General features: G+C 46.0%; 2 protein-coding genes across 4 annotated transcripts; one reads left to right on the forward strand and one right to left on the reverse strand.

Moving 5' to 3' along the window:
* The first annotated feature begins 1,083 nt into the window (after nucleotides 1-1,083).
* LOC104938943 (scavenger receptor cysteine-rich type 1 protein M130-like) lies at nucleotides 1,084-8,134 on the forward strand. The gene is made up of 13 exons (XM_019268987.2): nucleotides 1,084-1,161; nucleotides 2,297-2,329; nucleotides 2,498-2,638; nucleotides 2,745-2,864; nucleotides 3,028-3,192; nucleotides 3,340-3,480; nucleotides 4,192-4,506; nucleotides 4,600-4,884; nucleotides 5,057-5,341; nucleotides 5,770-6,075; nucleotides 6,169-6,450; nucleotides 6,792-6,874; nucleotides 6,978-8,134. The coding sequence occupies exons 1-13, from the start codon at nucleotides 1,125-1,127 to the stop codon at nucleotides 7,080-7,082; spliced, it is 2,298 nt and encodes a 765-aa protein (XP_019124532.2). The 5' UTR covers nucleotides 1,084-1,124; the 3' UTR covers nucleotides 7,083-8,134.
* a1cf (apobec1 complementation factor) lies at nucleotides 7,559-16,514 on the reverse strand. Of its 3 annotated transcripts, none has more exons than XM_019268960.1 (13): nucleotides 16,411-16,514; nucleotides 14,388-14,538; nucleotides 14,144-14,278; nucleotides 13,935-14,065; nucleotides 13,610-13,848; nucleotides 12,394-12,558; nucleotides 12,213-12,310; nucleotides 11,861-11,998; nucleotides 11,599-11,743; nucleotides 10,277-10,488; nucleotides 9,680-9,816; nucleotides 9,228-9,382; nucleotides 7,559-9,078 (listed from the first exon to the last, which is right to left on the reverse strand). In XM_019268960.1, the coding sequence occupies exons 2-13, from the start codon at nucleotides 14,487-14,489 to the stop codon at nucleotides 8,924-8,926; spliced, it is 1,812 nt and encodes a 603-aa protein (XP_019124505.1). In that variant the 5' UTR covers nucleotides 14,490-14,538; nucleotides 16,411-16,514; the 3' UTR covers nucleotides 7,559-8,923. The 3 variants fall into 3 exon arrangements, with proteins under 3 accessions (XP_019124505.1, XP_019124504.1, XP_019124506.1); XM_019268959.1 differs by having other exon boundaries at nucleotides 10,277-10,512; XM_019268961.2 differs by having other exon boundaries at nucleotides 8,986-9,078; nucleotides 9,218-9,382; nucleotides 10,277-10,512.
* Nucleotides 16,515-17,093: the final 579 nt, after the last annotated feature.

Here is a 17,093-nt window from a genome sequence, read left to right on the forward strand (position 1 = left end):
ACACACACACACACACAGCACACACTTAAACATACATATACACACAGTACACATATATACAGTATGTAACAGCTGACTGTGTATGAGTGATATTTATTTAAACAGTGACATTGAATCATAGTGGATGTTTCCTGTTTTTAACGTGATCGAGATGAAGTTATCAGTTTGTCTGTGACAGGAAAGAGTCCGACTACAAACTAACTGATGAGCAGCTGATTGTAGATGGTTACCATGGTAACCCCACATGTTTCCACACATACTGGAGTTTGTTTGTTTTTCTAAAATCAGATAGAGATGCTGAATTTCAGTGTGTGAAGTTAAAAAATGTGACCTGGGGAGAGAGAGAAAGAACAGGTGCCCCGTGCTCCTTTGGGAAATTTCTCCTCTCCAGTTTACATGGGAGTAGATGGGGCTGTCGGTGGGTGATCCTGGAGCATCAGTGCGTCTCCCGCCAAAACTATAAGTCTGACAGCTTCAGCAGTGATATCGCTGCGTAGCCCACGAATTTTCCTACGTTTCTATGTAGAAATAATTTCTGTAGAGAGACATTTGTGGCCACAGGAGCCGTTTGCAAATGTTTCTCTCCCTCTCCACTCTAGCTCTGGAACATTCTACCAATACACACCCACTGTAAATGTTGGAGTGGTTTTTGGTGATTTTTGGTAAAACCGTTTGATGAAACTCTGAGAAAAGTCACAGCACAACATTCCCAGGCAGAGCCGGTCGCTTTGAGACCTTTTTTGTCTTTGTGCGACCAAAACTGAGGGAGTAGTGGATGGGGTGACAGTGAATAGTGACCTCGCAGGAACACTCAGTAAATTAAAATATCACGTTGATTTGAACCATGAGCACAAAAAGATGGAAAAACTGAATATAAGTCTGTAAATTAATAATTAATATGAGATCATTAATAATAATCTGTGAGGTCGTATGAACATGTGATCTGATATCTGCAGTTCTGAGAAGAAAGCTGCTCATTGGCTGCTGATGAAAAGATAAATACAAGAAACATTTTAATATCAGAGAGACGGACGAGAAGAGACAGACGAGGACAGAGAGACGGACGAGAAGAGACAGACGGGGACAGAGAGACGGACGAGAAGAGACAGACCGACCACCTGGACATGGATCACCTGTTGATGTTGTTGCTGTTGAGTTCAGGTACGACTGAAACTTCCCTGTGAAAATACCAAATTAAAATCAGTAAGGCAGGATTTTATTCATGGCTTTTATTTTGTAGTTGTCTGTGTTTTTTTGTATTACTCCTCATCATCTCTCCTTCACACCTTTCCTCATGACCTGTGACGTTTTCCATCGAGGTCAAGGAAAAGTGTTCAGGACTGAGGAGATCATTTGACTATTCGAGCGCACCCTTTGTGTTTTCATCTCCGCTACGTCATTAAAGTGACTTCAGGTTTGGTTTGAATATTGTTTGAGTACACACACACACACACACACGCACACACTCCTCCAAATGCACGGTGGCTTAGTGATGTCATCACAGAGGATTTCTGGGTATTGGAGTTGACTGCAGTGATGCTTTAAATGAACAACATGTAACTGTGTGTAACACTGACATCTCGTGGTTAAAATGTGTACTGCAGTTCACATTTCAAACCCTGGAGAGTCGTCTCCTCCTCCACAGACTGAACCTTCACGAGTTCAACATGTTTTATTTCATGAAGCAGCTTCTACGTCTGAGTCTGACTTCAGTCTGTGCTGCAAAACAAAGACACAGAGGAGTTTCATTAGTTTGAAAGAGAAATCAGATGTTGCTTTCTGATGGTTTCACAGTGTTACGTTCAGCAGAATAAACTCCTCTGTAGACCTCAGTACAACAAACATCTCACAGTAACGTGGTCGTCCTCCACACTGACACTACGGCTCACTTTCCACAGGTCATGTGGAATCACAGATCATGTGACACGATTTCAAAACAAACTGGATAACTTTGTAGCTTCAGGCCGCTAACAGCAGCTACAGTTGGCAGCAGTTTACTCCATGCAGCCATGCTGGATTACATTTACACTTCTCTGAATATTGTTATTAAGAAGCTCATCAAGGCGACAAAGAAAGGAGCCGGAGACAAAGTGATAAAAGTGTTTTGTCAGAATGTAAGACCTGTTCCTGACCTGTTCCTGTTCAAGGTATTCCAGGACCAGGACCTCCAACAATCACTGGTCTGGACTGACATGACGCTACAGTCAGAATCAGCTGCACATCATATAAATGGTCCATAAGGGAAAACAACTTTTAGTAACAGCTTTGTATTTGTCTTTTGTGATTTTCTCCTCAGGACTCTGGGCTGAAGGGAAACACAACTCAACAGGTGAACACAGTGAAGTGAAGATGGTGCAGGTGGAGCGGGGTCACCAGAATACCTGCAAAGCTAAAGACGTGCTAAGACGATGAACACTGTTTGCTTCATTCTCACAGAGCTGCTAGCATGGCTGTGCCGTGTTTTGATAAATGTATCCCACAATCCTGTTCTCCTCAGATCCTCGGTGTGAAACCACGGACATCGTGATGTTACTGGACGAGTCAGGGAGCATATCCCCAGCTGATTTTAACACCATGAAGTCCTTTGTGGCTAAGATAGTGAGCGGCTTCGACATCGGTCCAGATAAAGTCCAGATTGGTAATATGTTTACTACTGTTCAAACTAACACTGTGTACTGTTTGTGTGCTACAAATACACGAGTGCTGTCATTGCTGTCTCACACACTGCTGTGTGTTTTCTGCAGGTCTGACTCTGTTCAGTAACACCGTAGAGACAAAGTGGCACCTGAACACCCATCGGACCAAAGAATCCCTGCTGAAGGCCATCTACGATCTGCAACAGAGAGGAGGAGGAACCGAAACAGGTGATGTTACAGCATGCTGTCCAACCCACACCAGGTTCACACCATGACGGTCAAATCAAAACCACCATGACCGAGATCAGAACTTTGAGGGGTTGATGTCAAGACAAAGACAAAAGACCAACCTCACAACACCTTCTGATGCCTCGTTCTTTCTGTCATACAGGTTCTGCTCTGAAGCATGTCCTCCATAACAACTTTAGACCTGATGTGGGAATGCGTGCAGACTCCAGAAAAGTTCTTCTCTTGATCACTGACGGAGAGTCCCAAGACGAAACACGCACTCCCTCACAGCACCTGAAGGACACCGGCATTCAGGTCTACACTATCGGTGACTGACTTTCAGTTTGAAGAGTGAGAAAGCAGCAAAAGAAATACATGACATGAAGCATATTTAGTTTTTATGCTTGGAAAATCAAGTCGAGCATGTTTGCAACATAACCTTCTTTGTTTTGGGCTTCATGAATCTTTCTCACAGGTGTGCGGGACGCTGACAAAAACGAGCTGTTGTCCATTGTTTCCAATCGTGATGCACTGTACATCGTCGATGACTTCTCATCTCTCATGTCCATCACTGACGCCGTCATCACCAACCTCTGTAACAACATTCAGAGCTTAGGTAGGCAACGAGTTGAAATAACCATGACTCATTCAGGAGGCGCGTAATTGTAATCCCACTGAGTAACTATGTTCAGCTGTACTCGAGTATTTACTCTGATTACATTACTTCTGATCAAACAGCCAATCATCATCCAGGTCCCCAGCAGCAGCTGATCTCACTGCCTAGTCCAGCAGCAGTCAGCCCAGCTCGGCGTCTGTCTTTCAGCCTTTTATTTCACCAAGCTCTCACCAACCACTAAAAGTCAGTCCCACATTTACTCTTGTCCGGCGGCTTCTTGCTCGCTCACTCTCTCCTTTTCTCTTCTTAGCTTCCTCCGTCAGCGTCCTCTTCACTCTCTGCTCCTCTGCCATTATGTCCATAGAGGCTGCTGATCATGGTTGCCCGGTCAGAGGGTTAAATGGATGGATAAATAGTGATATATATAGAGACACAGATGCAAAGCAGGAGTAAAATAGTTGTCTTTGAGACAGACTCACAATGTGCTCCGGGTATCCCATCCTTCTCTGGCAAAGTTTATTTCTGACAGGATGTTGTAAATCAGTTGGATCGCGAGTGAAGTAATCAGGAGTAAGTATTCTTGCTGATGGCTTGCTCCCATCAGGTCCACATTCCCATCAGGTCCACATTCCCATCAGGTCCACATTCCCATCAGGTCCACATTCCTGTGCTCCTCCTCTGTCTAATCCAAAACTCTCTCTCTCTCTGCAGACTCTGTCAGGCTGGTGAACGGGACTAGTCCATGTTCAGGCAGACTGGAGGTCAAGTCTGACCAGTCTGACCAGCGCTGGTCCTCAGTGTGTGAAGCTGACTTTGACCAGCAGGATGCAGAGGTGGTCTGTAGGGAGCTCGGCTGTGGGGCTCCTTCAGTCCTCCAGGGGGCGCTCTATGGAGAAGTGGAGGCTCCAATGTGGACCAAAGAGTTCCAGTGTGGAGGCCATGAGTCTGCTCTCCTGGACTGTAGAAGCTCAGGATCAACTAGAAACACCTGCTCACCTGGAAAAGCTGTTGGACTCACCTGCTCAGGTAGAAGAGGAGCTGCAGCTTTGATTTGGTTCATTTCTGTTCTGATGAAACTCACTTTGTTCTTTGACTGATGACTCTCTGGTTTCTGTTCAGAACCTGTCAGGTTGGTGGGAGGACACAGTCGCTGTGCAGGAACACTGGAGCTGAAACATCTGGCAGAATGGAGACCAGTGGATGGATCTGACTGGACCCTGAAGGCAGCAGGTAGAGCATGTGGAGAGCTGGACTGTGGATCTGCTGTTTCAATGGGAATGAGAGAAGAGTCCTCATCTGTATTTGCATGGAGGGTCAGCTCTCAGTGTATTCAGTCTGGATATTCCCTGAGGGAGTGTCTATCATCAGACTCCTCTTCTTCCATCATGGAGATCACCTGCTCAGGTAAGCCCTTTGGTAATCATCTGTGATGTTTCATTAGAAATTTAAACTAACTAGCAAATTGAAACTAACACGCTCAGCTATGCAGCAAATAACTAAAGATCCTGCTCACCTGTAAGCAGATGATCTGATGAAACTTTGTTCTTTGACTGATGACTCTCTTGTTTCTGTTCAGAACCTGTCAGGTTGGTGGGAGGAGACAGTCGCTGTGCAGGAACACTGGAGGTGAAACGAGGCGACTGGAGACCAGTTCACAGCTCATCCCTGACCCTGAAGTCAGCATCAGCAGCAGTCTGTAGAAATCTGGACTGCGGATCTGCTGTTTCTACACAAACAAGACGAAAATCTTCACTCACACCTGCATGGGAAATTATTTCTCAGTGCATTCAGTCTGGATCTGCTCTGAGGGACTGTGTATCATTAGGTTCCTTTCCTTCCATCCTGGAGATCACCTGCTCAGGTAAGCCTATTTTCACTGGCTGTGATGTTAATGAACAAGGGAGTCAAAACGTAATTTAGCAATAGGTCACCTGTGGGTCTTTGAGGACACCTGTGGGTCTTTGTGGACACCTGTGGGTCTTTTATGTCACCTGTGGGTCATTGAGGTCACCTGTGGGTCTTTGAGGTCACCTGTGGGTCTTTGAGGACACCTGTGGGTCTTTGTGGACACCTGTGGGTCTTTTATGTCACCTGTGGGTCATTGAGGACACCTGTGGGTCTTTGTGGACACCTGTGGGTCTTTTATGTCACCTGTGGGTCTTTGAGGACACCTGTGGGTCGTTGAGGTCACCTGTGGGTCATTGAATCTGTCAGTTTGTAATGAGATGTGTCATGTCTTTTTCGTGCAGTCACAAACAAAGAGTTTTAAAACTCTCTCTCTCTCTGCAGACTCTGTCAGGCTGGTGAACGGGACTAGTCTGTGTTCAGGCAGACTGGAGGTCAAGTCCAACCAGTCGTGGTCCTCAGTGTGTGAAGCTGACTTTGACCAGCAGGATGCAGAGGTGGTCTGTAGGGAGCTCGGCTGTGGGGCTCCTTCAGTCCTCCAGGGGGCGCTCTATGGAGAAGTGGAGGCTCCAATGTGGACCAAAGAGTTCCAGTGTGGAGGCCATGAGTCTGCTCTCCTGGACTGTAGAAGCTCAGGATCAACTAGAAACACCTGCTCACCTGGAAAAGCTGTTGGACTCACCTGCTCAGGTAGAAGAGGAGCTGCAGCTTTGATTTGGTTCATTTCTGTTCTGATGAAACTCACTTTGTTCTTTGACTGATGACTCTCTGGTTTCTGTTCAGAACCTGTCAGGTTGGTGGGAGGACACAGTCGCTGTGCAGGAACACTGGAGCTGGAACAAGGAGACTGGAGACCAGTGGGTGGATCTGACTGGACCATGAACTCGACAACAGCAGTCTGCAGAGAGCTGGACTGTGGATCTGCTGCTTCAGCACGAATAAGAAAAGAGTCCTCATCTGTATCTGTATGGAGGGTCACTACTGACTGTGTTGGGTCTGGTTCTGCTCTGAGGGACTGTCTATCATCAGGCTTCTCTTCTTCCATCCTAGAAATCACCTGTTCAGGTAAGTCCATCAGTGACATCACCTATGACAGTGATTTTTCCAAAGTCTTCCTTCGACCATTTTCAGAGCAAATACAGCACTGCAGCAAAAGAATTTGGCTCGTCCAAAACGCCCATGGTGAAAACAGTATACACGGCTGTTCTAGTCAGTGTTTCACCCCCACCGGCTCTGCCACTGTCCGTTTCAGAAGCGGGCCTGTGCTCGGCTCTGCAGGGAATATAGAGTTTCTGACGGACACAGAAACAGCATAGATCATTTATCCTTTATGAAGTGAATGACACAGCTACGTGTTAACGTGACTTTAGTTCATGTTTAACAGCAGCCTTCATGTGTTTCATCAGATCCATCAGTTCATATCATCAGACTGGTCCTCATGCTGCTGGCTCTGCTGTCGTTCATCACCGCCATCTCTTTTGTCCATAAGGTACCGACATGTCAGGACTCAGACTAAGCACACGGCTTGTGTACTGACCTGAAGAGAGGTGTGATGCAGTAACTCATATCTTTGTGCTGCCATGTCTCTCCAGACCACCAGGGGGCAGAGGCCAGGCCCAGAGGAGAACATCGAGCTGGAGGACTTTAACCTCCATGTTCATGGAGCTGAAGAGGAAGGAGCCCAGGCAGCAGAGTAGGACCTCCAAAGAGCATCTCCATCCAGAGTGAACAGTGTTCAGATCAAATGTTTCATCTTCATTCTACAGTTTGATCAAAATAACTTTTTAGCTTTTTTATGTGATTCATTTATTGTTATTATGAAAATATTGATTACTGTGCAGCTAATCAAGTGTAAGTGATAGACGTTCTGCTTGCATCTCTTCCAATACATATACAGAAAATATTTTAAAATGAGTGTTCATTTATTTGCTGCTATGAAGCAGTGAGCTTGTTCTTTGAATCTTTTCGACTCATTGTTGAATGTTTTACACGTGGGGCGGAGCTGAGCTGCAACAGGCAGAAAAACACAAAACTTTTTCACACGTTTGATAAAATGCTGCGTTGTAAGAAAACACATTTTCTTCATGTGTCTTCTTAAGCTGCAGTTTGTTGAACTCTCAGGGCCACCGTACAGGAAACACAACCAAAAATAAAGACACAGCGGAGCAGCCAGTCTGATTTATGTTTCTTTATTTTGGAAAGATCAAAATTTATCAAAGCAGTTTTCTTTCGTGATATGAAAACCGTCCAGAATACCCACAATTCCTTCTGTCCATCACACATTAGTACTGATTCACTTTAACATGTTTATTGGGTCAATTACAGACAAAATAACTCAAAAATACAAATAGTGTCTGGATATTTATTCTTTTTCTTGGTATAAAAATAAGTTCTAAGTGCTTCACACACTTTAATACTGTCTCTGCTTTGGCATGTTCACAGCTCGGGTGTCAGCGTGTCAATTGTAAAATTCCAGAAACACAAATTAAGAAATTAAAGATCTGCTGAGGAGACGTCAGCATAAGGAGGCCAATCATGTTCCAGTATTATCATTTTGACTCTAAATCAGAAGCTAAGAGACGTGGGTGTAAACGCCATAGCTACCATCTCTCCCTAACCTTTAACTACAGCGAGCGTTGGCGCTCCTGGGCTCCCTTTGCAGAAGGTTCCGGATCGCAGCTTTCGTAGAAACAGAACAAACAACGCACGACGCGAACGTGAAAATACTGAAACACGGTTAAAAAAAAAATCAAGACAATCTGATCAAGATCTGAAGCATTTCAACAGCTGATCTTTCTATTCCGGTTCACGTTCAGGTGTTTCTTTAATGAGCTGATTTCAAAGCAGTGTTACAGGTAGTCGTAATAAAGCGTTTCGTTTTTTCCATTAACGTAAAACACATCAGAAGGGCAGAAAGGAGTACTGGTCAACAATGAGGGAGGGAAAGTTTAGATTCCTTTGAAACGCACAAGACCTAAAAACTACATATTCACAGTTTAAAGAAAGTCCAGAATGCCTCAGCGACTAAAACAAGTTTCCATCTTAAACTCCCGGACTCTGCAGCGTCTTCAAACCTTCGAGTCGGTCAGGACAAACTACTGCAGCGTCAAAAACAGCACAAAATAAATGTGTAAGAGAAAAAAAGAACTACAAATTCCAGCTAACTTCAAGAAAACGCAGAGTTACAAAAAAAGGATAAAATAATAAAATCTATTCAGCCGATTCAGCCTCTGAATATTGTAAACAAAGTAGAAACTAACAAACTAAAATCAACTGATTAAAACATTGATTCAAAACCTTTAACAGCCAATCACAGGCCAGATACTTAATCAATCACATAATAATCACAGGTATGTACGGACATGTAATTCAAATAAAGGTAGGAAAGCAGAGGCGGTGATATGAAGAGAGAAGCCAGCGGTGTGACGGAGCATTCACACTCTGCCTCAGCATGAACCCATTCACCACATCTAACATGTTTTTACTGTCAAAGCTTTGAAACTGATGCGTCCTCGGCTGAGACTGTTTTCCCGCTCTTCTAGAAAACGCCGTACCCGTCGGTGTGGCGGGCCGCCACAGCAAAGGCAGGGTAGCCCTCGTAGGTGGTGTAGGCGGTCAGGTCCTGACCCAGAGACACGGCCTGCTTCAGCTGGGAGGCGACGGCGGACGACGCCGGGCTCGCCAGAGTGTAACCTGGTGAGAGATGAGACAAAACCTCACAAAGTTTTATCAGCGAGCTGCTCAGGGATGTGTGTGTTCAGCGGGTTCTCGGTCTGTGCTCGGTCTGTTAGTGCTTTGTTGAGTTAAGTGTTAGTTGGCTTTGGGTACGGACCTTCACATACCTGGGAAGGCTACTGAAGCCACAGCAGCAGCAGTAGCACAGTTGGCATCGGCGGCGCCCTCTGTCTGCAGGCCGAGCGTCTGCAGGGTGTGCTCGGCTGCGTGGACTTTAGCTTCCTCCACAGCTGCACACAGCTTAGTGGGGGTGAAGGGATGTCTGCAGAGTAAGAGTCCAAAGTGACTAGAAACCAACCTGTTGACTTCACTGATATACACAAACCACCAAGTAATACTTTGAACAGCAGTCGACTTGTTGGTGGTAGTTTGAAGAGAAGCATTAGTAGAAACAGTTGCATGTGTAATACTAGCAGCTATTGAAATAGTAGCAGTAAAAGGAGTACTGTATACTGTTGAGTTATAGTCATAGTATCAGGAGCAGTAACTGACATAGTAGGGCTAGAAGTAGTAGAAGTAATACAAGCACTGATAGAGGTAACAGTCGTAGTACTCTTACACGTTGGGGTACTGTGTAGCCAAAGCTGGTATGGTGATCTTATAGAGGAAGAGTTGTCTCTGGTCTGGACTGATGGCTGAGTGGAGCTGATAGACAGGTTGACCCCAGTTATTCTTCTGACACAACTCCTCCAGAACCTGATGGACGGACAGACAGATGAAGACTGATGTCGTGATGACAACACGTTCGGATCTTCATTCTGGTCACACTTTACAGATCTTGTTCTATTGGTCATTATAATCTGGCACCGGTGCACCTTGCTGAATCTTTCAGTCACAGTCGCTCTTAGATCATGTTTTGCATGGCTCACCCCTCCAGCTGCGTCACCTTCCTGTTTATTTGTGCTGATTTTAGCTTCGATCAATCACATTCAGTCACATCAAGTACCGTCTGGTCATACAAGGACTGAGTGGCTCATAGTAACCATGCTGAAGACATCCTGGAGGACGAGGTCACCAAAGACACGCAGACTGGATGGGAGCTGTCTAGTATCCTTGATTTGGTCATTGAACAGTGGATTGTGTGACTAATATAAATTTACAAAACTAAGTTATCAGCCTGTATTGACCCTCCTGGTTCTCAGGTGTGTTCTGCTACCTGTGGTGCAGGTTTGATGGTGGCGGCCTTCAGGCTTGTGGCAGCAGGGTTCATAGGGGTCAGCTCCATGCCCGGCAGAAGGTCATACAGCTTCTCCTCCGCCTGCTTGTCTGCCTTCAAGCCATAGGAGGTGCCGCCTCGGCCCATGGCTCCGACCCCGGCAGCATAGGCCAGGTAGCCTCGTCCACCCAGCCCCCGCACCCCGGCAGCCCCTACAGGTACAGTCATGTAAATTTCTACAGGAGATCGAAAAGGCAGTGAAATCAATCAAATCACCGGAAATCAACCGGGAGGAAGAATCAGAGACAATCATTCAGTCAGAGTGAACAGGTACTCCACCTTACATCTACTACGGCACCACAGCGGCAGTCAGGGTAACAGTGCGTCTATCTATAATTCATTCATTCATTTTCCAGTTTTCATTCTTTGCACCGTCTTTGATTAACACAGTAAAGTTTCTGCTTTGATTTAGTTGATCATGTTTGAATATTCACAAATCATTGAAAAACATTCTATGAGTTTAGGTGATTCGATAAAGTTCAGATGGACGAGCGGATCACGACTTTCATGTCACTGATGAACTGACCCTTCCAAAAGCCTCCACCTCACGTCAACCTGTCAGACCTCACACTCTCAAAAGGCCTAAAAATAATGGTTCTTAAACAGTTCTTCTGTGGTTTAAAGAACTTCTTGAAAAAAAAAGTTGTTTAGTAAGTTTTTAAAGAATGAATGCTGACAGATTTGATCAAACGTATCGAGCTAGCTAATTAAGCTATGATGTTAACCGACTGAGACTAAAGCTAACAGGTTCCACGAGTCATCATCCTCATTAGAGATGAAAATGTAAAGAAACGTTGTTGCATCAGTTCTAGTCTGAAATATGACATGGAAACATGACGTCCCTGTTTAGCTGCTGAGCTTAAATACTTGTTTTGAATCTCGACCCACACCTGGGTTGGGTCTATTGAAGGTGGCTTAGCTGTGATTGGACAGTGGTTGCTTGTGGGAGGGGTTTAGTGGGTAAATTGACCAAGAAAGATCTATTTGATCATAGAAACGTCCGCGCTGTCCAGTAATTTCTTTTCATGTGAACTGGAAATCTTTTTTGAAACGTTTATGTAAAATATTATTGGAGAACAGCAAGAGGAGCTCAACTCACAAAGAATGACACATCCTGTTTCTTTTGGTTCTTAAAAGAAGAAGTCATGAAAAAAGTTTATAATCTGATAGGAAAGCGTCGTCAGATGGACAGAAAAAACGGACAGTGCTCTGTTTGTGAATGTGAGCTCCCCTCGCATCACATAAAGTCTGTCCGTCCTCACCTCGAACAGACGGCGTCCTGATCAAACCTCGACCTCCGACATGAGCTTTGGCCGGCGGGAAGCGAAACTGACCTGGTATGGCAGTGTAGGCCTGGGGGGCGTAAAACATGGGCGGACCAAGGTACGCCGCTGAGGGGTCGTACACCTGGAAGAGGAGGAGGTGGAGGAAGAGAGTTACTCTTTGAACATCAACATTCTCTCAGTCATAGTGTTAAAGTGCTGATGTTAGACCCAGCAGTCCATCAGGGACGAGGACTCGCACCTGTCCCAGAGTGTAGGCAGCGTAGTCGGTCTGCAGCAGAGACCCTCCTCGTCCTCCGGTCCCTCTAGTGTAACGGACGTAACTGTCTTTGTCCACTGGCTTGGCGAGAGTCACCTCGATGGGTGAGCCATCGACCACCTGGAGGAAGGAGGACAAAAAAAGTCAGACTTCAATGTGTATGTTGTGTTCTCACATCTGTCATGGTACCTTTAAGGAAACTTTGAATATATATATTATATATTTAAATATGACTCGAACTTGTGTTTGCTCTGCACCATCACACGTGTTTACTTTCCACATGTCACGGACACGGTAACCTCGAGTGAGAACCACGTATGATCTGAACTCTGACCTTTCCGTTCAGCGTGTTCATGGCATTGATGGCGTCTTCTCTCTGAGTGAAATGGACGAAGGCGTAGTCTCTGATCTTCTTCACTCGCTCCACTGCTCCTGAAACACAAGAAACTTCCTCTGTGAGATCAAGTTTGGATCTTTCTGAACAGAGTTCTGTTCACAGCAGCACCAAACAGTACCTGGTCTGAGGCTGTTGAACTCCTTCTCAATGGTCTCCTCAGTGGTCTGCAGCATCAGGTTCCTGACGTACAGTATCTTGACGGTTGCCATGGTATCCTCATCCACCTCCACCTCAGGCTCCGCCCAGTCCACAGCGATGGCGTGACCCCACAGCTGAATACGACCTGAGAGAGAGGACGGGTTGTTAACGGGTTGGGAAACTACTGCGCACAGATCAACATTCACCGGTCCATATGAAGTTCTGGGGCCAGTTGAATAGTTCATCTATGTTTAACACAGTGTTCTGGGTTTGCAGTATCTCCACCAGAAGTGACTCAGCATCTACGTTGGGCTTCATGTTATGCAAACGATCCTCCTGTGCAGCAGTAAAGTCTTATGGAGGCTGTTCTGATCCACACGGTGTGTTTATGGGTATTTCATCAAACACAGCTTATCTTATCATCCACCCATCACTGCTCCTCTCCCATTGGACACTGACCTATGTGACAGGCTGTGATTGGCTAGTGATAACGAAGTCTTACAGTCAGTCAAAAGGAGACTTTGATATTTTTTATTATGTTGTCTTTTCTTTTACGACGTGTTCGACACGTTAAAGAAAGTGTTTTCAGGTATTCTTCATGGTATTTTAGAGTTTGTCATCGTGAACTAGTTTTACATCCAATCAAAGTCTGTCTCTCTTCTGACGCCGCCGGAGCGGACTGCTTCCTGTTTGATCCAGTCTATGAGTGACTGTGAGGGCTGCTGCAGTCATCTGTGTCCGGGCCTCACGGATTACTGTATAAAAGCAAACTTTACAACTTTATTCAGTGATTTTTAGTGAAACTGGATCAGCACCGGGATGCTAGGAGCCAAACCCGGCAAGAAAAGCACCTCGGTAGGCCCCTGCTATCAGTATCCACAACAGCTCCCTCCCTATCTGACCGCTGAACAGGACTTCCTGTTCCTGGACATGTTTGGCACATCCCAGCAGTTCACAGTTGTTCAGAATCTTATGAAGTTTGACGATGCAGTTGAGAACTCAAAGTCATGTTGATGCATTCATGGGGGCTCCAAATATGTGATTTGATTCAACGCTCAGCCTTCGTTATCTCATCGAGGATGAATTGTAATAACTTTGCTTTGGGCAGATGAGTATCATTCATCATCAGAGCATCTTTGAATGCACCAACACGCAGAGTTCCCGCCCTGCAGGTAACTTTGGATGAATGTTTCTACCTGGCAGCAGTTTGCGACGGGCCATGGCAGCTGCTCGGTGGCTCTCATACTCGACGAAGGCGAAGCCTCGGTTCTTGGATTTGTCGGCGGCGCTTGGGTACACAATGACGTCCACGACCCCGTCGGTGACCTTCCTCATCTCAGTCAGGATCTCCTCACGCTTCTTGGTTTTGGGAATCCCGCCCACAAACAAACGACAGTTGTCCACGCTGGCACAAACTCCGAGGAGGCGACCGTTTCTGTAAGTCGGCAGAGCAGCACGGTGGTGACGTGAACCAGAACGATAAAGAAGACACTGCCCGGCACACGAAGTAAAGAGGCTGACCTGATCTCATAGTTGTTGAGCTGCTTCATGGCAGCTTTGGCCTCCAGTTTGGTGCTGAAGGTGACAAAGGCGTAACCTCGGTTGTTCCCGTTAAAGTCCATCATCATCCTCACCTCGTAGATCTTTCCAAACTGAAGACAGGAAGAAGGAAACCTTTGTGAGAACATGACACCTGTTAGGACGATGTCTTATATCGAGACGTGTCTCACCTTCTCACACAGAGGGACCAGCTCGTCTTCAAACAAGTCTCTTGGTAGTTTCCCCACAAATATCTCGCTGCCTCTCTCTGGCGGTGGGCCGTCCCAGTCGGGCGGGGGGCCACCGTACCGCCGCTGGCCGTTCTCCTGAAACACAGGAAGTGACATCGTAACCATTCAAGCAGTGACTCGTGGTTTGGTCACGATCTGGACTGGAGTCAGTTTCAGGTCCAGGTCGTGTTCAGCAGCTTCCTACCTGCTGCAGTTGGTATCCGGTGCGCTGCATGAGCGCCCGCAGCGCCGCCTCCTTCTGCGTTCCCGCCAGTCCGTCCCCGCTTGCTTTCTGATTGGATTCCATTGGGTGTGATTGACAGCGATATGTAAATCAGGGAAATTAGGGGTGCTCACTGCAAGACAAGACAACAACATGTTTTTATTAAATCGTGTCTGACTGTACGTCTGTGCTGTTTATGACAGACCTCAAGTTTAGAAAGGAAGACTTCTGATTGGTCATTAGTTCAGTCACCTGACCAGCTGCTGGCCTTAAACAAGACCCTTTACCTCCAGAATCTAACAGATGGTTGTGGTTGTTCCTGTTAAGAGTAAGGACTAAAAACATTAAACCCTTGCTGTCTGCACAGAGCTGAACTCTGATGATCGTCCGGCCTGTTTTCCTGCAGATACGAGTCGTGTTTTGAAGCAGCAGCAGAGCGGTCAAGGTCTGATCTGTAATCATTGACAGAGACTGAACAGGCTGCAGCCTGACCCAATGGATGCACACGAGGCTTCACCTGGGAACTAATTTATTAAATCAACATGTTGTAACTTTAATAAACTGACAGAATCCTGCTGATCCACACTGACCTGTGATCAGGTGACCCACACTGACCTGTGATCAGGTGAACGGTGTCTCTGTCATTCGTACGTCTGTTCTCACTCTATGTAACTTTGGGCTCCGGGTCTGGAGAAGTACGTAACGCTTTACGGCACTAAGTCACACAGCAGCAACTATTTCACTGATTTCTGTTAGCTGCTGTTAGCTCAGTTTGATAGCCGGGCTGCCTGGACTGTGAGCTCAGAGCACCGGGGAAGAAGAAGAAGAAGTTTACGGGTTGAGGTTCAGCTTCATCCGCTGCTGAAAATAGCTGCTGTTTGCTGATCATCAGATCTGAGGATTTTTGTCATGTTGTCTGTTTAAAGCAGGTTCTTCATGCTGTTGCCAAAAAAAGTCCACTAATGATGAAGAACCTTCACAGAACGTTTGTGGAGAAAGAAGCAGGGAACCTTTGAAGAACCTTTGAAGAACCTTTGTTTCTGTATCTCATGGTTGTCAGATAACCGTAGTAGAAGTCTAAAGTGGACGTCTGTGAGGCGGTTTAAAGGTGAAGCGGTTGAGGTGACCTGACAGATCAATGCTGCTCAAACTATGGAAGCCTGTTCAGGTCAAAATGAGAAGACTTCAGTGTAAAAGAGAGAAATGATGAGACTCTAACTGTTAAAGCTAACGAGCTCCAGATGTTTAGTCATGAGATAATGAAGCACTGATGATATCAAAGTTCAGCTGAAGAACGTCTCGTTTAATCTGAGTGATCTGACACGTTTGACTTGCATGCTCAGTCCTCCATGCGGACTCTGGTGAACTCTCCCCCAGTAAACAGCCTCCGTCTGGGCAGAGAGAGCCGGGCCGTCCCCCTGTTCACTGATGGAGGTGATGAACTCTGGCTCAGGATCTCCCTCACAACCCGCCAAAATAAAAGATATCAACGTGGTGATGAATTTTTGTGTTATCGACTCAAAGATCAGGACTTTATTTGAGCTGATGCCAATAATCGATTCAGTGTATTGATCTGCCGCCTCTTTAGTTGCCTTTGATCCAATCAGCTGCAGCTTGGTCCTGCCCCCTTACATGATTGACAGGTTCAGACAGTCGCTGTGATCTCCTACGATTCCCAGCATGCCGTTCAACAAATTCTTTCTTCTCAAAGATCAGAGTTCTTCATGTCAGACAAAGCAACATTTAAAGTCTGAACTGAAATATAAAAATAAAACTCTTCTGTCAGCAGCTCTCACCTGTGACCAGCGCTCGGAGTAAACTGCTGAGCTCGGCCTGTTTGTTCAGTTAGCCACATTTAGCCTCATCAGACACCAGAAGAAGAAGAGAGGTCGATGTACACACTCACACACGCTCACACACGCTCACACACACTCACACACACTCACACACACTCACACACTCTCTCTTTTTAAATAAATTCAAAGTTAAAAACAGAAAAACTCACCTGAGCAATTTCAGAGATCACCTCCCTCCGATCAGACCTGTGTCATTCTGAACACTGAGTGTGTGTGTCACTGTGTGTGTGTGTTCACGTGTCATCAGGGGCCTCACTCTGTGTGTGTGTGTGTGTGTGTGTGTGTGTGTGTGTGTGTGTGTGTGTGTGTGTGTGTGTGTGATCACATCATATCAAACTCCAAAGGTTCACTGTCTTGGTGTTAGCTTTACGAGCCGGCCAGCGTTAATGTTTAACCTGCTGCTATCTGTAGGGACACACACACACACACACACACACACACACACACACATGCAAATACACACCAAACCAGCAGGACTGTGTGTGTGTTGGAGTCCTTTGACCGCAGAACAGTCACTATCAGAGTGCTCTCTGTCTCACACACACACACACTCTCACACACACACACACACACACACACACACACACACACTCACACACACACACACACACACGTTGAATAAAGATTGAAGTTGCATTTGAGGCTCCACAGAATCGTGGTTTTTGTCAGCGCTGGTCACATGACTGTGTAACGTTCAGGTGTCTCTGGTCGCGTATAACGTAAAGGTTCAGGTTCCTCTGTCATCTGTCCTGTGTCCTCTGTCATCTGTCCTGTGTCCTATGTCATCTGTCATCTGTCCTGTGTCCTCTGTCATCTGTCATCTGTCCTCTGT

The sequence above is a fragment of the Larimichthys crocea genome, unplaced genomic scaffold (genome assembly GCF_000972845.2).
Source record: "Larimichthys crocea isolate SSNF unplaced genomic scaffold, L_crocea_2.0 scaffold83, whole genome shotgun sequence".
In the NCBI taxonomy this organism is placed as follows: Eukaryota; Metazoa; Chordata; class Actinopteri; family Sciaenidae; genus Larimichthys; species Larimichthys crocea.